At 47.1% G+C, this 22,887-nt stretch overlaps 1 protein-coding gene across 2 annotated transcripts in view; it reads right to left on the bottom strand.

The window, feature by feature from the left end:
* Window positions 1-6,285: 6,285 nt before the first annotated feature.
* LOC138566770 (uncharacterized) overlaps window positions 6,286-22,887 on the bottom strand; it is a 301,285-nt gene continuing 284,683 nt past the window's right edge. For both annotated transcript variants that reach the window (XM_069644415.1, XM_069644416.1), the window contains exon 5: window positions 6,286-7,348. In XM_069644415.1, the coding sequence (XP_069500516.1) occupies window positions 7,050-7,348 (299 nt within the window). In that variant the 3' untranslated portion in view covers window positions 6,286-7,049. The remainder of the gene's footprint in view (window positions 7,349-22,887) is intronic.

Here is a 22,887-nt window from a genome sequence, read left to right as displayed (position 1 = left end):
CGTTCCTTTTGAGTTAAGGGTCCTTTAACCCCTCCAATTTGCATAGGCTCAGAGACATCAACTCCCTTGGGATTAGCATGGGTCTTGACCAACACCCGGGTCTCAAACCTGGACCGATCTGCTTTTCTGTTTTGAAGTCTGTGATCCAATTGGACCACTAAGTCTATATACTCTGTGCATTCTTGGGGCAGATTTACAATTTGGGCCAAGACATCTTTAAGTTCTCCGCGTAGGCCTCGACAAAACAACGTGACTCTTTTATCCTCTGGCCATTCCGTTTCCACAATTAGTCTATTAAAGGTTGCAATATAGGATAGGAGGTCCTGATTGCCCTGTCGCAGGGATAGAAGTTCGTCATCCAAAGCCTGCCCCTGAGAGTGTCGAGCAAATAACCTTTCCATGCTTGCTTGAAACCTTTGAAAATCACAGAGAATCGGGTCATCTTGAGTAACCAGTGGAACTGACCAATCGGCAGCGCAGCCGCTGAGATATGACAATACAAAGGCTACCTTGGTCTGATCATTAGGGAAGGCCCCAGGTCTGCATAGGAAGTGCAAACGACACTGATTCATGAATACGGCGAATCGTTTGGGGTCCCCAGCAAAGCGTTCGGGTGGGAATTTGTAGGAAGGCTTCGCGTTCTGTAACACTCACCTGACTCCCACGGAGGCGCTGGCCTGGTTCGCGCTGCTGTGACCTCTTCTAAGGTGATGCACAGGGTTCGGAAGACGGACTGGACCGGGCCCCCAAATCTGGCTTGTCTGGCTCGCAGAAGTATCCTTCTGTAGGCGAAAATAGGGGATTAACTGTCTGCGGGGTATTGCAATCGGCCTCCCACTTTCCCCTCTCACCCTTCTCGAAACCCTTCTGTGATTCCTCATAGCGTCTCACCTTAGGGTCTGGAAGGACGAGCTCTCCATCCTGCTTCTGATGCAGGGGCGCATTGGTATCCAGTCACTTCACTGGATTTTCGGATTGGTGAGAACCAAACTTGCTTGGCTTCCAGGTAAGTTTTTCGATAAGAGGTTCCCCTTGTGTCCATGCATTAATGTACTAATGCTAGTGTCTTTTTCCACATAGGGGCCGGGGTACGGAATGCCGGGGAACAGGCACCGACCCGAGATGAGAGGTGAAATCCTTGTAGAAATCAGGTAAGTCTTTAATGAGCGTTTTTTTGGTAATGTCTTTTCATTCGCTCATTAACGCTGATATCTTTTTTTCCCCTTAGGGGCGGGGGTCCAGAAATGCCAGGATGCGGCGCGGACCCGAAATGAAGAGGGAATGAATCAACTGGTAAGTCTTAACATGGAGATTTAGCTTTCCTTATTCCCTTGTCTCTCTCACCTTTTGTTCCTAGGCGCTGGGGCGTGACTGTGAATCCAGATGATCGCTGCTGAACATGGAGGCGCCCTGAAAACGTGAGTGGAATGCGGCGCTGCAGCGATCGACGCTATGAGCTTTTAAATAAAAGTCTTCCTTTTCAGGATTGTTGGCGAGATGTCTCCGGGATGCGGATTTAGCAGGTAAGGACTTTTCCTTCTTCTGTTCTCTTCTTCTCTTCCTTTGCAGGTGATCCAGGATGCTGGCAGGCGTGGCAGGAGTCAGGATGCAGGAGCAGACACAGTGAGCCTCCAGCTGCTAGATGCAGAACAACGCGAAGCACGTGTGGCTGTTCGGGTGGGGTTTAAATAGCCTTGGAAGAAGTTCCAGGTATGTATCCTTCCTCCAATCAGGTATGTATCCTTCCCCGACCACGCCCGGATGGTAAATTAGTCCCACAGGTAAAGTAGTTCCTTTCAGGCCTCAAGGAGGCCGGGATCCTGCAGCATGGTCTGCATCAGGTAAGTGCACCCAAGCACTTCCATAATGAGCCTGGCGCCTATGGCGCCAGGACTGATGTCTTTTATGTGCCTGGCGCCACTGGCGCCAGGACACTGTCCAAAGGGCCCCTATATGGGGTTGCTGGGTCCTTCCTTGGGGACTGGATGTCCGCTTTCGGGGACGCAGGGCTTGAACCGGCTCCCCAGGAGCGGGCATCATGACACTGCCCCAAAATACAATGTTATTTTCTTCAGTAAATGCTTTGTGTAGCCAAGCATGCTTAAGTTCAAAACTGCCCATGTACAGGTTCGCATAAGGGGGTGCGATTTTGGATCCCATGGCGGTGCCTTGACATTGCTTATAGATGGTGTTGTTGAACATAAATATATTGTTATTTAGGACAAAGTTCAACATTTCCAGTATCATGTTATTCTGTTCCAGATATGAGACAGATCTTGCTTTTTAGAAAGTATTCCGTTGTTTCCATGCCTTTCAAATGTAATATGCTGGTGTACAGGGTCGTAACATCAAATGTGACCAGTCTGTAATTTTCTTCCCAATTAATGTGTTCCAACTGTTGTATGATGTGTTATGTGTCCTGTACATATGATGCTAGATTTGCTGCCAAAGGTTGTAAAAAACAATCAATGTATGCTGAAATGGGTTCTGTAACTGCACCAATACCATTAATTATCAGTCTGCTGGAAGGTATTGTGGTGTAATTTGTATGTATTTTAGGTAAAAAGTAAATGGTGACAAGTACCGGGTGATTAGACTTCAAAAATTCTAGTTCTTCTTCTGATAGGAGGCCATTCTCATACCAATCAGTACTCATCTGATTCCATTCTGTCATGATTGTTGCTAAGGGGTTGTCTTTGAGTTTTGTATAAAAGGTTGAGTCATTTAGATGTTTGGCTGCCATTTTGATGTAGTCCTGGGTATTTAAAAGGACTATTTTGTCTCCTTTATCTGCCTCTTTTATTGTAATGTTGTCATTTTTGCTCAAATCCAAAATTGTCATTTTTCCTTTCTTAGTGAGGTTATAGTGCTTCCTTCTGTCTTGTTGGTTCTGTATATAGACTTTTCTTAGCTCTTTTTCTGCTGCTAATGTAGATATGTCCACTGTATTCTCCATAATGGTATGCAGGGTGAACAAGGATTTAGATTTCAATTTTGATGATACTGTTTGCCCTGTGTCTATGTCAAGGTCTGTAAGTAGTGTTTCCATAGTATGACTTTCTTCAGTTTCTCCAATATTTAGTAGACTTACTGGCCCTCATTACAACTCAGGCGTTAAGGGTTAACGCCACCGTTAACCCTTAACGCCTGATTCTGATTTTAACGCCTGCTTTTAGCAGGCATTAAAATCCATGGCGCTAACCCGCCATGGTGCTAATTACGCCGCCGTAATTTACGGCGGCGTAATTAGCGCCTTCCCCACTCCCATTATGCCCTATGGGGCAAAAATGGGAATGGGGAAGGGAAAATGGGAAATGGGGATTTACCGCCCCACTCACCCTGGAATGGGGCGGTAAATCCGCCATCCACCATGGTGTAAACAGAGTTTACACCATGGTGGTAAAGTTGGTGCACTTAGCACCAAGGTTGTAATGACCTCCACTGTGTGTTCTGTAATTTGTATTGTGAGTTCTGATATTGGGGGTTTCAGTATTCTTTCTTTTTTGCCTTGTTGACAGGTTGCAAAGTATTTTTTTAATTTGAGTAGTCTACTAAATTTATAGAGATCCACATTTGTTTGGAAAAAGTCTAGTGTGTTGGTTGGACTGAAAGACTACCCTTTATAGAGTGCGGAGTTCAGTTCCTGTGAGATTTCCATGTCTGAAAGATTGACAAGTAAGTTTTCTTCTGATTTGTATTTTTGGATCTTGTCCACATTCCTTTTGAATTGTCTTTTGTTTGTTCTGGTCTTGCCCTCCTACCCCTCTTTGTTGGGCACCATTTGTGTTTCCATATTGTATTTGTTGATTTCTGAGTTGATGTGTACTTTGATAGAGGGGATAGGCCCTTGCTTGCCTGTGTTTCTGATATTCCTCTAAAAAAGAGTATGTTGTATTCTCTTCTGTTGTGCATTCCTCTTCCCTAAATTCTGTTGATTTGCCACTTTCGCAGTCCGGCTCTGATGATTCTGAGGTTGTTTCCTGAGTTTGCAATTGGCACTGAGGACACAGGGAGACGACATGGTATTTTTTACCGGACATAGGTGACAGCTGCCGTATTTCTCTATGATCCATTTATGTTCTAAAAACTGAGAATGCCACTAACAGGCAGTATGCTAAGAAACAATTCCCAGAATTAATAGAACTTCAAGAGGCTGAATGGAATTTTTCAATATGTCACAAGTGTGCAGGGTATGAGGACCCTTTTACCCAAAGATAATAGTATTAAATATACTTTTTAGACAGACACAGCTATTTAGCAGGGTTTGGAATATCAAGGATCTTATGCAGGCTGCTGAATGTTATGGGCCTCATTACGACCCAGGCGGTAAGGGGTTAACGGCAGCGTTAACAGCGCCGACCCTTACCGCCTGAGTACGAGGTCCCTTAGCGCCATGGCGCTTTTAACACCTGCTTTTAGCAGGTGTTAAAATCCATGGCGCTAAGGGACCATGGAGTTAATTACGCCACCGTAATTTACGGTGGCGTAATTAACGCCTTCCCCACTCCCATTATACCCTATGGGGCAAAAATGGGAATGGGGAAGGGTAAATGGGGATTGGGGACTTACCGCCCCGCCAAGGTCGGAATGGGGCGGTAAGTCCGCCAACCACCATGGCGTAAACGTAGTTTACGCCATGGTGGTAAAGTCACGGCCCAGGCGGTAACTTACCGCCTGGGTCGTAATGAGGCCCTATGTCTTTCTCTATTATGCCAATGTTATCCAGTAGTGGCTTGTTTCACTAATTTTCTCCCAATCAGAGTTTGATAACTTGTCATGTGACTGTGTCACTTTCAAAGCTGGGATGGCGTAGTGATTTTTCTTTACACAGCCAGAGGGAGTTGTGCTATATTTCGTCAGATTTCCGGGTCCCTTTGAGCTACATGTAGGTTTCCCTTTCTATATATTGTTACAATACAAGCAATTATATTTTGGAGAGATGCAGTACCACTGACAACATGTTTCTCCTGCTCACAACCTATTTCCATTTCTATTTCATGTTTTCCTGGTTCTTGTTTATTTTACTTTTTTTTTGGAGAGGAGCATATCCTCATAAGAAATCCCAATATGATTTCTTATGAGGACATATTCATGTTTCCAGTGGTACTGCACCTCTCCAATAAAATAATTAGGAGGATATCTGAAGGTTGTAGTTCCTTGGATCTGTGCAGTACCACTGACAATATACCAGTGTCCTTGAAAGAAATCACATTGACACAAAACTACAATATACGACAACTATGGCCACGACTGCATTTATACTTACAACCAACATATGTCACTCCCCATGTGCACTTGTGCTGTCCCTCCTCTGTCCTTGTGCTGTTTCTCCTACCCCTCCCACTGTCTCTCCTCCCTTCTTTGTGTTTTCTCTCCTTCTCATCCATTGTGCTGTTGCTCCTTCCCCTTTGCACTGCCCCTCCTTCCCTCCTTGTGCTTTCACTTCTTCACCCTTGAGCTGTCGTTCCTTCCCCATTGCGTTATTGCTTCTTTCCCCCTTTGTGCTGTGTCTCCTCTTTCCCTTGTGCTGTCCCTCCTCTCTACATTGTGCTGTCCCTCCTCCCCATTGCACTGTCCCCTCTTGTGCTTTTGTTCCTCCCCCATTGCACTGTTCCTCCTCCCCCGGTGCTGTGCCTCTCCCTTGTGCTCAATCCCTACTTCCTAGTTGTGTTGTAGCTCCTCCCCCTTGTGCTGTTGCCCCGCCCCCTTGCAATGTCCCTCCTCATCTCTTGCACTGTCCCTGCCTTAAGCCATCCTTAGTCCCTCTCTTGCACTGTCCCTCTTCCCCTCATCTTGCGTTGTTGCTCCTTCTGCCTTGTGCTATCATCCTTACCATTTTGCTGTCACTCCTTCCCCCTTGCATTGTCCCTTCTACCTCCCTTGCACTGTCCCTCTTTTCTCCCTCATGCTGACCCTCCTCCCTCCTTTTCACTGTCCCACCTCACCCCCTTGTGCTGGCCCTCCTGCCCCATTGTACTTTCCCTCCTCCCTCTTGCTCTTTCCCTCCTGAACTCTTTCACTGTCGCTTCTCCCCCCACTCTTTTACACCCCAACTCCTTCCCCTTAGTACTGTCGTTCCGCACACATCTGCGCTGTTGATAAACCCCCTTTTCCTTGCAAATCCTGTCTTATTTCTCCACCCCACAGTGCCCCTCTAACCTCGAGTGCTGCCCTTCATTCTCTCCATGCTGTCGTTCCTTCCTCCATGCGCTCGCATTCCTCATTCCTTCCCTCCATGCAAAAAGTAAAATGCAATAAATGACTACAAACGCCAAACGATTTACTTTGCCAATGCTTGTTTATACAATTCACAGGAATCACATAATTCTTGAATAACATAAAAGATGTATAGTTGATATTTTTATACACTTGTCTAACACATTTGATGCAACCATGTTCAGCTTGCAATAATTATTTTCCGAATAAGAAGAGGATATATTTTTCTTGACATACTAAACCAAACTACCATTTTATGTATAAGTCACGGCTAAGATTTAGTTACTTTATGTTATGTTATTGGGCTTTAAGTAGCTGACTTATGCCATTTCAATGGTCGCTTTAGCGCTTTTCGATTTGAAAATTGTGAAAAGAAACCGAATAATAACACACATTTTTATATAACTAGTTAGGTTACTTATACAAAGAAACGGCCCCTCAATAAAGACTTCAACCATTTATACATCCTGTATACCTTTGAACATTTATTACACAACTCTATCACAAATATGATTTCGGAGCTTGAAAAGATGTTCTGAAGCATTCACTATTGCTACAAAAATGCTGATGTCCAGCTGCCCTTTCCTGACCCTGTGGAGGAGCTGTGTACATATTGTGAAATTGAGACATACACACATACAGTACTTAGGCGCGATATAGGATTTAAAGGAAGGTAAAACAGCATTGAATTAGCATCGAATCCTGAATAGCACCAACAACCTCTGAAATCTTTTCACAATCTGCTTATTTTGAAGAGAACTTATCTCGTTTTTTTCTTTCTCAACCTTGTGATGTCCAGCTTCACAACGTAAGCATGTTGTGTTGTCCAGGATTTAAAAGGCAAACCCTCCAAAGTCAAAGGCATCGAAATCCTGTTCCATTCCTTCGTAGTCCATGCCATTGTAGCCACAGCCTTCAACATCTGCAGATGGGTGGTAGCCAAGTTCCTTAAAATCCGGGGGTGCGCCTTCACCAGATTGGGGGGCATTGGTGGACGTGACCATGTAGCCCAGGCTTGGTCCAGCTGCTGCACCACCCATCAGCAAGCACGCGGCCTTCACCCCGCCGTGCATCTGAGAGCCATGCCGTAGACAGCTGGAGGAACACTTGTCTTTTCCATGCCTTGCTCGAGCTGTGGAGACATATGCAAGGCTGTTAGTACAATACCTTTCAATGATGTCATATTGTATAATATGGCATTTATAACGCGCCTATACACAAGTGTTTCAATCTGTGATCTGCAATTTCTGAAGACCAATATTTCTCTCTTTCAGGAAACAGCTGCATCCTCACTCAACAAGACTAATATTATGCAAAATACATATACTGAGTTTCACTGTTATATTTCAACATTTCACATTCAAAACACACTTCATTTTCAACCTCCATCCCCTCCATACTACTCTTTCCCCTTACGTATTTTAATGATTCCAAATGTAATCTAGTAGTTACAGCTGGCATTTAGTGAATGGCACAGTGGTGAGCAGAACCCCAGTGTTGCAGGTGATGGCGAATATGCAATGAAGTCATCGTTATCAGCCTTCATTTCTCATGTAGTGCTTACAGGGGTGGACTGGGAACTAAAAGTGGCCCTGGAAATAATTACTGGTGACCAAAAGAGGCCCTGGAAATAATGTTCAAAGTGGCCCCATATGGCACATTTTCAGCAAGCCCAATGCTTTTCCTATGAGAACCTTTGGAAATACCACACAAAAGAGGCCCAGGGTGCAGAGGCCCACCGGGAAATCTCCAGAGTTCCCTATGGGCCAGTCCACCCCTGAGTGCTTACCAGGGTTTTGAACCCATGATGCATTGGCCTAATCCCTATCCGACTAGCTATACAATGTGCAACTCAACAAACTACTTCCTGTTCTTTGAAAGACCAGCATGCGCCACATCCTTACTATCCTAAGGAACAGATGGCAGGGATGATCAAATAGCAACATCCGACATTGATAGTGACAGATGTTACGTAGAACAATGAAGTTGTTGTAATAGTTTAACTTGAACAGACTGCTGAACATTTGGTTTCTTGAGAGGTAGGAGTCATGGCCCACTGAGGATTCCGTTTTCTTGGTAAATTTACAATTGCACTGGTTTGTGCCTTTTTAGTTGTGTGCCATCAGGTGGTGCTTTTGTATAGGAGTACAGAAAGGAGGGCGTTTGGATATTAAGGGTGGGCACTTGGCCTGCAGGCGTTGTTGGGTCTATTACCCAGCAATTGAATGTCCATGTCCTTGTTAATCCCTGTGGACATTCCAACCCACTAGACACCCAACCCAGCCAAATCACACACCCTGCAATTACTCTGAACTAGCTCGAATGTAATGAAAATGGTGTAACACATTGTTTTTTCCTTCAACCGCTTGATCTTCGAGTAGTACGCATTTGAAAAAACCTTTAATGTTTATTTAATGGGAGAAAGTGCTTGTTACAATTTTATGAGTCATTACCCATCATATTATCCTCCAGCACAATACAGTTTGCATAGCCAGTGACATTTCTTCAGCACATCTCACTGAATGACTTTTAGTTTTTCATCCACAGGAAAAGTATGACGTATCGATAGAGTTTCACCCTTCCTCCCTTCCTTAGCATTTATGTTTATTAAAGTGTATCCAGAGTTCAGTCAAGGATGACAGCAGCAACCTAAGATCATTGGGCCCAATTCATAGAATGTATTGCACTGTTCAATGTGACGTAGCAGTGCTGAACAGTGTCTTTGCACTGCCGACACAAACCCTGATTCATGGAACTGTGCAACGTGTATTTTTGTAGTAGAACGTGTATTTTTGCAGTACGAAATGTACCTTGCACTGACTTTGCACTGCCAAAATACACGTTGCACAGTGCCACGAATCAGGGTTTGTGTCGGCAGTGCAAAGTCCCTTTTCAGCAATGCAAAGTCACTTTGAACCGTCCAAAAATGCCATCAATCGGGCCCATTGAGTTTAAAAGCTAGAGAAATGTTCATCACCCACACTTTGTATTAGTGCCTGGAGTTCCCGTCTACATTCGTGTGATTGCTGTATGTAGAAAGACGCCAGTTTAAGGCTGAATTGAGCGCTAAAACAAACATATCTTTTACTGTTCCTTTACTGTTCCTTTTCTCATTTGTATAGCAATCTAAATGTGCTGGTATGTATTATTAGGCAACAACACCAACACACCTACTTTTATAGATCAAAGAGCCACTCCATGATTTTCAAACAATGCCCCTTTGCACTTTGGAACTTGTAGTTCAGTTGTCCTCATAATATGAATGTTCCTATTCTGAGTATGCAAAACACAATTTGAAAAACATCCAGGACTGGTTCACGGTGTCACATGACATGGGTCTACTTGCCAGCCCTGGACAAAACACCTGTTGCATTTGTTTTGCTAAGACAGTGCTGTTCAGACCTTCATTTCATTTGGATGTTGCACTCCTATTGGCCTCATGAGCTAATTCTGTTGCTTCTGTTTATTATCAGAGTGGGCACCTTTTTGTACCATTGTAACTGAGCGTGTGACCCAGTGAATTACTTTTCATGGAAATACGGATCTGCAGCTGTTGGCTTCTTCGGGTGTGCTGTTGGCGTGCCCATATATTTATTTTTGAAACTCTTCTGCAGCCTTAATTCTGTGGCATGCAATTCCTCCCCCTCATCCCATTCTTACCTCTTTATATCTTTTGCCTCCCACCCCCAACCACCTCTCACTTGTCCATTTGTGTTTGCAATATATGGTTTAATTTCCAGAAAAAGCATTCTTATACTTGGTTAACCACCTCTAAATATTGGTAGGTTTATTTCCTTTCAGTTTCACTATTAGGGTTTTGCCTCTGCAAAGGGTTTTGCATAGGGGATTAAGCCTTTGCAAAGTTCTCCAAGCATCCTCCCACCCCAGAAAATCCCCACAGGCTCAATCAGCAGATTCAAGTGAATCCACAGGAGCCCAATGAATAATTGTCAGGTCGGAATGCTCTCTCCAGTTGCAATGAGATAGGGAAGGCTCCCGGTGGTGGCACTCTCAGTCTAAAGTTGTACCCATGCTCGTCTCCATTAATACACCCCCTTTTCTCATTTACAACATTCATTTTAAACACCCCTTATTCTCAGAATCTAGGAGTCAGTTTAACATTTACACCACCCTTATGTTTGAAAATGTATTTCCTTCTAAGAGATAACCAGACATCTCTGTGTACTGCAATAGTATTTTAACAAAACAAATGTCACTGGGCCTCATTATGACCCTGGCGGTCCGGAAACAACAGTGGTGGTAAATCCGCCACCACCGTTGTTTCCGGACCGGCTGATTCCGAGTTCTGCGGGAGTAACGCCACCCGCCTGCAGGCGGAAATGGAAACACTGGCTCTGTCATAGACGGAACCAGTTTTTCCATTGTCCCCATCCCCATTGAGTCCTATGGGACTCCATGGGAATGGGGATTTATGGAATTCCGCCTCCGGAATTACCGCGTCACCGGGGTTGTAATGCCCCGGGGATTCCGGCAATCACGGAGGCGGAATGGGATTTAGGGTCCGGCGGGAGCCTGCCATTTTTTCCGGACACGGCTACTGCCGGACTCGTAATGAGGCCCACTGTTTCCACACGCATCTTGTGAATAATAATTGCAATGAATTAACAGACTGTTTTGGTAAGTAAAAAAAAAAAACAGGTTTATGTAGTGGAGGTATTCACTGCAGGGGGCTTTTGAGAGTGTTCGATGGAGCTGCGGCTTATCAAAAAGTAACGCTGTCTCTTTAAACAACTGTAGAGTATACACAGGATGAGGGGCTTTGTGATGCTAATGATCTCTTCCCAGTGAGCTGTGACTTCACAGACAGGGGGCCATTAGCACTCCCTATTTCACACGTGTGTCTGTGCCAGCACAGTAATAAAAGATAATGCTTACAAGAAACAGACATAGGGGAGTGTCCTGGGGCCTGTGAAGCTATGACTTTGGCTTGCTGTATACAAACACAACCCTTTTGTTAGGATTTCACTGAGACAGACCTCAGTGTTTTACAACTCAAAACAGTACCCTTTTCTGCGTTTTTAGGGATGAGGATGCGTACCAGAAATCAGTTCAAGTGCCAACACCAGGTGATGGTTGTATAAAGATTCAGGCATAGTGTATGGTTTCTGGCAAAAGCATCACATTGAAACTGGGTTTCAGAGACTATATAAGAATATGCAACTTCCTGTTTCCTTAAAGGGTTGTGTTTGGCTGCAGGATGGTGAAACCAGAGATGATCCTAACAAGGACTTAGAGAAAGAGAGACACTTTTAAGGGGTTAGGCAGGATTTATTTTTTCGTTGGGGACTTAATACTGCATTTTTGATTTGGAAATATTTTGTTTTTAGTTGGAAAAGCATAGTTTATGTTTTCTTTATGAGCCAGACATTCAGGCAATTTATTTGGGAAGACAATATTTGATAAGGAAACCTTTTCTATTTTGTTGTGATATAAAAATGAAATATTTCGGAATTCAGTATTTCTTGTTTGTTGACAAACTTTTGATATTTTATTTTAAAGAGTATTTCTATTTTGTTTAGGAGAGCCTCTGTTTGGGTGGTTAGCTTGGCAGGGATGCAGAGGGGGCAATCAATGTGGTGCTGTCTGTGCAGGAGGAGTACAGCGATCTGCATTCAGTGGACATGGATCTCTTGTCCTCCTACATGGAATCTGAAGAGGGGAATGCACAATTGATAGGCATCCTTGGGATGAATCCCACTGATAATCAGGCTCCTCTGACAGATGATGCTGCTGCGGAAGTTGTTGGGTGGATAGGTGGTGATGAGGAAGATTGATAATGAAGGAGATGGTGGGAATGGCGGTGATGCCAGTGGTGCAACCAATCCGGCATGGTTCAGGAGAAGAGGCAGTGTCCATGGGAGGAGAGAATGTACTACTGGGACTAGGGGAGAGCCACTACTGTAGAGGTCAGGAGGAGGCACGAAGCACAATGAGGGATAAGAGAAGGCCCAAGGTTCAGGGATGACAGAAAGACACCATTTTCTTTGTCGTCAGTATCTTGAGCCTGGGATTAGTTCAAAGTGCCTGACAGGGCTTGAGCCGTAGAGGCTGAATCTGTGGAGTGCACCTTGTACTTCAGGAGCAAAGACCAGAGGGCGAGGATCTCTGCTATTGAATAAATGGCTACCATAGCCCTCTTGAACAATCTGTGGTGCATGACAGATTTCACCCAGCTGCGGCAAGCAACAGTGATGATGATGAGACTGGGGCAGGGCCTTTCTTGGGCGGGAAATGGGAACAACAATGTCATCATCAGAAGCACAGACTTATCAATCCGGTGATTAGTCCTGCCATGCAGTGACGGGTTGGTACCTAACCACTAACGTGCCAGTTGAAACCCAGTTGCCACTCAAGGGAATGTGGGAGGCATGGCCCATGTCCCAGAGGGCAGTGAATGGACAGCTTTGCCCAGCAGATTGTGACAGTGTGACTATTGTATAGGCATGTGTTCAGCCAGGGAGAGTGCAGCAGGTCGTAATGATCAGTGAACAGCATAATCTAAACGTGTACCAGTCCAAGTGCATTAGAGAGCTTTGGCTGGGGGACCTTTTTTTAATAATGTTTGTTTTATTTCTGGAGGAGAACATTTATGTTGCTATTATTTTCTTCTTCCCTTTCATAAATAAATAAAAAAAGTTACAAAAGATGAAAACTTGAAACAAATATTTTATTTAAAAAAAACAATAAAGAAATATCCTAAAAATGGACATGTTAAACTTTGTTCAATTTAGTCTGGTGAAATGTTTTTGGTGTTGTAGGATAAAAACTCAATTGAGGCTACACATTTGAAAAGCAAGCATCATATTTCAAGATGGAATTATTTTTTATAGGAATGGAATCATATGACTCACTGAAACATTAGTCTCTCTATCCACCTTTAGGTAGGCCGTGCACCAATTGCTAGAGAGCCTACAAATAGGGACTGTTATTGTTCCTAACATGAGAAACACTAATAAGTCAGGATGCTTGAGAGTCTACCCTATGGCAACAGGAGTACGCCTTGATGCGATTTGACAATGATATTTTGTACCGAGTCCCACCATGAAAGTGTACTCAGCTAAGACTTGAATGTTTCATCAAGCAACTCCTCTCTATTCAATCTGGTGTACCCTGAGAGAGAGGCAAACAAATTGAGTGTTTACCCTCACCTCTACCAGACAAGAGAGATGTACAAAGGATTTGTGTGCCCTCACACTTGCAAGACGGGACAAACACAACATTTCAAGCTGTGCCCCCTCTACTGCAAGAGGTGGCATGTCAAAACTGAGTGTGCATCCTGACCTCTATGAAAATAGAGAGACATACAAATTGAGTGTGTGCCCTCACACCTGCGAGACAGGTGAGATGTAAAAACACAGTTTCGGCCCACAGCCCTGGGAGACCAGAGGGAAATGAAATTGAGTCTGTTGCCTCACCCCTACAAGACAGGTAAGATAAAAGATGTAATGTATGCATTCACTCCGACGAAACAGAAGAGATGTAAAAAAGGCAGTCCATGCCCTCATCCCAGTGTGACAGGAGAGATGTAAACTTTGAGCATGTGCCCTCGCCTCTGTGAGACAGGAGGGATGTAAATGTGGAGCGTGTACCTCCTCCTCTACAAGACAGGCGAAGGGTGAGAATTGAGTGTTTGCCCACACCGATGCAAGGAAGGAGGGATGTACAAATTGAGTGTGTGCCTTCACTCAAAGCGGGACGGAGAGTTGTAAAAATTCAGTTTTTTGCATTGACCGCTGTATGACAGGAGAGATGTAAAAATTGAGTGTGTGCCCTCACCACTGCGAGACAGGAGATATGTAAAAATATATTGTGTGACCCAACCCCTGCAGGAAGGGAGGCTTATAAAAATTAAGTCTGTGCCCTCATTCCTGTGAGACAGGATAGATATGAACGATGAGTGCGTGCCCTCACCACTGCAAGGCAGTAGAGACATACAACCCGAGTGTCTGCACTCACCCTTTCAAGATAGGAGAAATATAAAACGTACTTTTTTGCCACATCACTGTTAGGTAGGAGAAATGTAAAAATATGATATGTGCCCTCACCCTGGTGCGGCATGAGAGTTGTAAAACATGATTATGTGCCTGAACTCCAGTGAGACAAGATGGATGGACAAAAATGAATGTGTGGCTTTCCCTCTGAAAGACAGGAGACACATACAAATGGAATGTATGCCTTCCCCTCTGCGAGACATGAGAGATATGAGAGATGTACACATGTTTTATTTGCCATCACTCCTGCGAGATAGGAGAGAGATACAAAAATTGAGTGTGTGCCCTCACCACTTGCAAACAGGAGAGACATAACAATTGCTGGTGTGCCCTCACCCCTGAATGACAGGAGTGATGTAAAGGTACAGTTGGTGCCCTCACAACTGTGAGTTACAAGATACATAAGAATAGAGTGTGTGCCCTCACCCCTGCTAAACAGGAGAGAAATACAGTGTGAATATGGATCCTCACCTCTTTGAGACATGTGAAATGTAAAAATGGTGTGTGTGCCATCACCCCTGTGAGTCAGTAGAGATGTAAAAATGTAATTGAGGGTGTGCCCTAACCCCTGTGGGATAGGAGAGAAGTAAAAGCTGAGTGTATGCCCTCATCCCAGCAAGATAGCATGGGTATAGAAACTCAGTCTGACCACTCGCAAACTGGAGAGACAGGTGTGATGTAAACATTCAGTGTGTGCTTTCAACCATGCGAGACAGGAAAGACATACAAATTGAGTGTGTGCTCTTACCACGGTAGGATAGGCGAGATAAAAAATGAAGGCTGTGCCCTCACTCCTAAGAGACATGTGAGATGTAAAACAACAGTTTGTACCCAGAGCCGTGTGAGACAGGAGAGACATGAACATTTAGTCTGTCCCCTCACCACTGTGAGACAGGTGAAATGAAAAATGTGGTATATGCCCTCAACCTAATGAGACAGGAAAGATGTTAAAATTTTTCCTGTGCCCTCACCCTAGGCCACAGGATGGATGTAAAAATATAGTGCGTGCCCACATATCTGCGAGACAGCAGATACATAAAAAGATTTTGCCCTCACCCCTTCAAGACATGAGTGTCGTACAAATTGAGTGTGTCCCCTCACCCATGTGAGACAGGCATGACACCAACACTGATTGTGTGCCCTCACCCATGTGAGACGGGAAGGATGTAAAATTGCAGTCTGTGCCCGGACCCCTGTGAAACAGGAGAGATATGAAAATTGATTGTTTGCCCTCATCCCTTTGAGACAGGAAAGATGTCAAACTTAATTTTGTGCCCACACCCCCGTGAGACATAATAAACATAAACATTGAGTATTTGGCCTCACCCCTGTGAATGTTGTAAAATACACTGTGAGACGGGAGAGATGTACAAATGTGATGTGTGTCCTCACACCTGCAAGACAGTAGTGATGTAAAGATACAAGGCCACATCAGGAGTTGGGCAGAGCAAGAAAATGTGTTGGTAATGCTATTACTACCGCTTCATTTACTGCTTGTGCCAATCCCGAGTATCCCCCTACCTGGATGAAATCACCTCCAGCTGTGAGCTGTAGGTGAATGCACCGCCAGTATGGGCATTTCCAGCGCTATTACCACTGGCAGTATTTGCACGGGCGATAATAGCGCCACCCATACCCATTGGGTTCAAAGGATTCAATGAGAAATGGGGATTTATCGCCTTACCACTACTCGTGATCTGGCACAAATTTGCGCCGGACCGAGTAGCGGTAACACTAATTGCGATGGTCCTTATCCCAGCGCAATTAGCGCCTGGATACTGCCCAACTCCTGATGATGCCCACTGTCTTGCCCTCACCCAGATGAGGAATAAGAGAATTAAAGATTGGTTGTCTGCCTACACCCCTGCAAGACAGTAGAGATGTAATAATTGAGTGTGGCTCTCTACCTGGAAAGATAAGAGAGATGCACAAATTCAGTTTGTGCCCACACCCCTGCAAGACAGGGGAGGCTTGAATATTGAGTCTGTTTCCTTACCTGTGCAAGACAAATGAGATGTACAAATCAAGGGTGTGCCCTCCCCCTGGAGAGGCAGGAACAATGTCAAAATTCTGTCAGGCGAGATGACAAATTCAGTCTTTACCCTCATCCCTGTATGACAGAAGAGATGTTACAATTCAGTCTGTGCCCTCACACCTGTGAGACAGGGGGAATATAAAAATTGAGTGTGTAGAAATGTTGTTCTTGCTATCGGCCATGTTCGACATGAGAGATAAACATGAAGGGAAATGTTATTCCTTCACCCCTGTGGGACAGGAGAGCTGTACAAATTCAGGCTGAGCCCATACCATTGCACGACTGCAGAGATGCACAGGTTCAGTGTGTGCCTTCGCCCCATGAGACAGTAGAGATGTAAAAATGTAGTGTGTCCACTCACCCCAGCAAGATAGGATAGATGTAAAATATCCAACTCTGCTGTCACTCCTGCTATATAGAAGGGGTGTACAAATCTTAGTGTGTGCCCTCACCTGTGATAAAGGAGATATCTACAGATTTAGTGTAAGACAGCAAAGATGTAAAGTAACATTTTGTTCCCACACCTCTGTGAGACAGGATCGATTTGAAAATTGAGTATGTGCCTTCACCCCTGCGAGACAGGAGAGGCCTAAAAATTCAGTCTGTGGCCATATTCCTGTAAAAAAGGAGAAACATACAAATTGAGTGAGGGAAAGATGGTGGATGTCCGCTCATCCTTTGACTACCTAGAGATACATGTTAATAATAGACTGACGTGGGGTGACCATATTACCAAATTAATTGTTAGGATGAGCTAAACCACAGGGGGCATTTGTAGATCAGCAAAGAATCTGGGGCATTCCTCTGTGAAACACATTGTTAAGGTCTATGAGGGAAAGGCCAGTCCCATTGGCACCCTTGTGTGTGACGTATGAGGGTACACAAGGGCCCTGTGTTTACAAAAGGTAGAAAATGCATTTCTAAGGAGGCTGCTTATGGTTCCCTCCTCAACAACTGTGTATCCCATGGATCTGGAAACTGGTATTACGTACCTGGTGGATACTATTTCTGTGACACCCATTTTACTTTGGGCAGGTACGCACAGTCCACTAACGAAAGACCTAATCATGAATTTAATTACTCATTTATTTACTGGTTAGCCCACACAAAGTCTCTGATACTTCAGCTCTCAATGGCTATTTTCATGACCCAGGGACGTTGTCAGGAAAGTTGTCAGGTCTACCCAAGAAGCTGGTAAAAGACAGGACTATAACATGTTTGGCATCTCCAAAATGCTGTTCGAAACTCAGGTTAGGGCCTTACTGTTAGCCCCCCATAACGGGTCAGCTGACTTTATGAGTCTGGTGACCGTATCATTGCACAGAGCATTCCTGACAAATGCCAGACTGCATTTACTGACTGTGGGGGCAGTGACTCAGTTCTGGGACTTAAATCGAGGAGGGCACTCAAGTTGCCAATGTATGTGTGACGGACTGGAGACTTTATCTCATCTTATTCTGATATGTCCATTGTTTAATGATTTCTGGGCTGAATTTGTATGAACGTTTTTAAGAGAGAGTGGGATAAACGTGTGCCAAGTGGCACTACTGTTTCTGCTTAACTCAACAATGCTTGTGGAATTATTTGGTCTCGCCTGCTTTTCATAGAGAGTTTGGTGGAGACGAGCAATGTTACGTTCAGGTCGGGTGGGTGGTGATGGGCCGATGTAAATGAAGCAATATTCTCAGCCCACAAACTGAGGGTCCTGCTGTTTATTAAGTTGTCATTTATTTTCCTTATGTGCTGCTATGTTTTACGGATGTATTTTACTTTTATTAAATGTTTTTATCTGACATTGTTATGGATGGAACGATCCGAAATAAACTGTGAGACAGGAGAGACATACACAATATAGTTCAATATATTGAATCATCTCCAGATAATTGATCATTCACACCTGTTCTATGCTCTGATAGTAAACACACAAACTACAGCACAGTCTGTATATTTCACAACCAGGGCAGGAGTGTCATCAACATTGTTTCTCGTCATTACCTTGATCACACCACCCTCCATCACCACCACAATAAAATGTTAAAATGCCTGTGCTAGTAAAACCAATGGGAGCCACAGTATCGGCTATGCCCCTCCACTGCCCAGGCTGCACTGTCCACTAAAACACAGTATATCACCCTTCAGACTCAAGTATGATCTTCTGCAGACGATGAGGATCCTATAGCTTTACTTGCAAAGGAAACTGTATATTGCCATAGCCGACTGGGATATGGTGCTCATTCCTTTCAATGAAAGTCAGTTGTTCTTCATAATCTACAAAGAGCCTTCTTCTTTGGAGAGAGAACATATTCCAGCAGAACTGAAATGCACTGGGACTGTACACTATCAAGGCATTAGCTTAGGATGGCAAAGGCCACATGGGCAAGTGCTGCAGGCCACACAGTGTGCTTGAATAACCAGTACTGCGGTGGAACAACATCCTTGCAAAGCTGGCATGTGTCACTCAAATACGCATTCCACAGTCTGTGTAGCTGTAGCCAGGGACGTCATTTTTCTTTTCTTTTAAAAAAAAAATTAAACTTTTGCTTCTCGGCTGTGGCCAGCAGCATGTTGCTCTTTGTTTCCGGAGTGGCTGGATTTCTGATAGCTATAGCTTGTAAAATAGCTCATTGGGTTGAGCACTCCCTGCTGCAATGTACGCGTGATTTGCAGGTTTGAGGGTTCGGCTCCCAGCAAGGTCAACTTAGCCTTTCATCCTGCTGAGGTTGATACATTTGTGCCAACAGAGTTAGGGTTTTATTGTATGCATATTTGTTCTATATGAAGTGCTTAAGTGTAAGTGCTGCATAATAGCACATCATTATCGTTTGGCCTTGGACGTTTGCTTGCATTGGCAGTAATTCGGTAACATGGGCCTATATGCACTGATATTAATGATACATATGGTGATCCATTCATGTATAAATGTATATCACTTTACAGTGATATCGTAACCATATTTTCCGAAGAACACTTAGAAACAATGCTTTGTGATGCCACTTCCTGTTTTGTCAAGGGGTGAAAGGTCGTGTTCTGTCACGTTCTGTGATGTCACTTCGGGTTGGGCCCAATGACATCACTTGCTGTGATGTCATCAGAGGTCCACTGTCATGTAATGTCACTTCCGCTACTCCTGGCATTTTGGTGAAAGGACATCCCTGGCTGTAGCCCCAATACCACTATCTGTTTTTTCTCCCAGTCCCACATGCAATGAAGAATGCACACTCTGGAAGTGAGTCCCATAGGGATGCATGTATGACAGGTCACACCACACATGTGGTGCCACTAAACCTAGTGCAGTTTTAAAGGGAATTTTCGGAGGACAGACTTCTTACATGTTCAGTTGTTGGTGCTGTTGTCTGTCCTTCAAGCATCTGCTATGCAAGCAAGTAACGTTACAAATGCCACTTGGGTGCCATTATGCGCATTCCAATATGTCTTCTGTATAGGTCATCCAACTGGCCACAGTCTGGAATGCAGCCATTTCACTCTTAAAACGGTAATTTGATGATGCCAAAAGATACTCAGGGGGTAATTCATAGAATTCAGCGCACAAGTGGCGCACGCGGCTGGCGCACAGTGTGCGCGTGCGAATCCCTGCGCCAGCCGCGTGCGCTAAAATCCATTTCCGCGCACAGCGTATTCATGGATTCCAGCCACCAAAACCAGCCGTGGCGCACAGTGGCGCAGCGACCCTGCAGCAGCGCCAGTTACGCCCCCAAGAACGCCTCTCGCACAGGGAAAAGCCATCAAAATCCCCAATCCAGCGCAAAGGGCTGCGCCAACCCTGTACCAGCACGGCAAGCGGGCTACGTGTATCACTGGGGTGCGCGGGAAGTACCTCACGCGATTGGCCCCGTGCGAGCAGGGTATGCGTATTTCAGGGGTGCGCGGGAAGTTCCACACGCGATTTCCGCAGGGTACGTGTATTTCAGGGGTGCGCGGGAAGTTCCACACGCGATTTCCGCAGGGTATGTGTATTTCAGGGGTGCGGGGGAAGTTCCACACGCGATTTCAGCAGGGTACGTGTATTTCAGGGGTGCGCGGGAAGTTCCACACGCGATTGGCCCCGTGCGAGCAGGGTAGGCGTATTTCAGGGGTGCGCGGGAAGTTCCACACACGATTTCCGCAGGGTACGTGTATTTCAGGGGTGCGCGGGAAGTTCCACACGCGATATCCGCAGGGTACGTGTACTTCAGGGGTGCGCGGGAAGTTCCACACGCGATTCCATCAGGGTACGTGTATTTCGGGGTGCAGGGGAAGTGTCACACGCGACATAAGCAGGGTACGTGTATTCCAGGGGTGCGCGGGAAGTTCCACACGTGATTCCATCAGGGTACGTGTATTACAGGGGTGCGCGGGAAGTTCCACACGCGATCTCATCAGGGTACGTGTATTCCGGGGTGCGGGGGAAGTATCACACGCAACATCAGCAGGGTACGTGTATTCCAGGGGTGCGCGGGAAGTTCCACACGCGATTCCATCAGGGTGCGTGTATTACAGGGGTGCGCGGGGAGCACCACACGTGAATTGCACGTGTGGGTCCTCCCAGGTGTTCCCTCTACACCCTCCATGGCCCCTGCAGGTGGCTCACACCACAGGGGCCTACCCTGCACATGTCCTGCAGGCACCCCATCCACCATGGCCATGCCCACCAGCCAACCCACATGTCAACTTGCACTACTGCCCACCAACGCATGTCCCCCTGCACCCCCAGCCACCAGGGGCATCCTCCACCAGGCCCCCACCCATTTCTCCCACCCCTCCACCCCCCAGAACTGTGGGGCACCTGCCAGAAGGCCCCCACCCATGTCTCCCACTCCCCCCACCCCCCAGCACTGTGGGGCACCTGCCAGCAGGCCCCCACCCATGTCCAACTCATGTTCCCCTGCAACCCCACCCCCCAGCACTGTGGGGCACCTGCCAGCAGGCCCCCACCCATGTCTCCCACCCCCCCACCCCCCAGCACTGTGGGGCACCTGCCAGCAGGCCCCCACCCATGTCTCCCACCCCCCCACCCCCCAGCACTGTGGGGCACCTGCCAGCAGGCCCCCACCCATGTCTCCCACCCCCCCACCCCCCAGCACTGTGGGGCACCTGCCAGCAGGCCCCCACCCATGTCTCCCACCCCCCCCAACCCCCAGCACTGTGGGGCACCTGCCAGCAGGCCCCCACCCATGTCTCCCACCACCCCCAACGCCAAGCAGTGCAGGGGCAGCCTCCACCAGGCTCCCACCCATGTCTTCCACCACCCCCACCCCCCAGCACTGTGGGCACCTGCCAGCAGGCCCCCACCCATGTCTCCCACCACCCCCACCCACCAGCAGTGCAGGGGCAGCCTCCACCAGGCCCCCACTCATGTCTCCCACCACCCCCACCCCCCAGCACTATGGGGCACCTGCCAGCAGGCCCCCACTCATGTCCAACTCATGTTCCCCTGCACCCCCACCCCCCAGCACTGTGGGGCACCTGCCAGCAGGCCCCCACCCTTGTCTCCCACCACCCCCACCCCCCAGCACTGTGGGGCACCTGCCAGCAGGCCCCCACTCATGTCCAACTCATGTTCCCCTGCACCCCCACCCCCCAGCACTGTGGGGCACCTGCGAGCAGGCCCCCACCCATGTCTCCCACCACCCCCACCCCCCAGCAGTGCAGGGGCAGTCTCCACCAGGCCCCCACCCATGTCTCCCTGCACCCCCTACCCCCAGCAGTGCAGGGTCACCCTCCACCAGGCTCCCACTCCTGTCTCCCACCACCCCCACCACCCAGCAGTGCAGGGTCACCCTCCACCAGGTTCCCACTCCTGTCTCCCACCACCCCCACCCCCCAGCAGTGCAGGGTCACCCTCCACCAGACCCCCACCCATGTCTCCCACCACCCCCACCCCCCAGCAGTGCAGGGGCAGCCTCCACCAGGCCCCCACTCATGTCTCCCACCACCCCCACCCCCCAGCACTGTGGGGCACCTGCCAGCAGGCCCCCACCCATGTCCCCTATTACCCCCACCCCCCAGCAGTGCAAGGGCAGCCTCCACCAGGCCCCCACTCATGTCTCCCACCACCCCCACCCCCCAGCAATGTGGGGCACCTGCCAGAAGGCCCCCACCCATGTCTCCCACCACCCCAACCCCCAGCCACCAGGGGCAGCCTCCACCAGGCCCCCACTCATGTCCCCTATTACCCCCACCCCCCAGCAGTGCAGGGGCAGCCTCCACCAGGCACCCACTCATGTCTCCCACCACCCCCACCCCCCAGCACTGTGGGGCACCTGCCAGCAGGCCCCCACTCATGTCCAACTCATGTTCCCCTGCACCCCCCACCCCCCAGCACTGTGGGGCACCTGCCAGCAGGCCCCCACTCATGTCCAACTCATGTTCCCCTGCACCCCCACCCCCCAGCACTGTGGGGCACCTGCCAGCAGGCCCCCACCCATGTCCAACTCATGTTCCCCAGCCAACATGTCATCACAATCTAGATCCCTGGTCCCTATGGTCAGCCTCCAAATACAAAACACCCACCCGAGTATTGCATCCACCCGCTCATAATTGGCAATTACATGACAGAACACCAATTGCAAGTTCCGAAACAAACACATTTCCCTCACATACACCCAATGGGTGTCAGTGAATCTC

This window comes from Ambystoma mexicanum, chromosome 2p (genome assembly GCF_040938575.1).
Source record: "Ambystoma mexicanum isolate Mex_15411 chromosome 2p, UKY_AmexF1_1, whole genome shotgun sequence".
Taxonomy (NCBI): Eukaryota; Metazoa; Chordata; class Amphibia; order Caudata; family Ambystomatidae; genus Ambystoma; species Ambystoma mexicanum.
The sequence above is the reverse complement of the archived record's forward strand: the minus strand, read 5'-3'. Positions and strand labels throughout refer to the sequence as shown.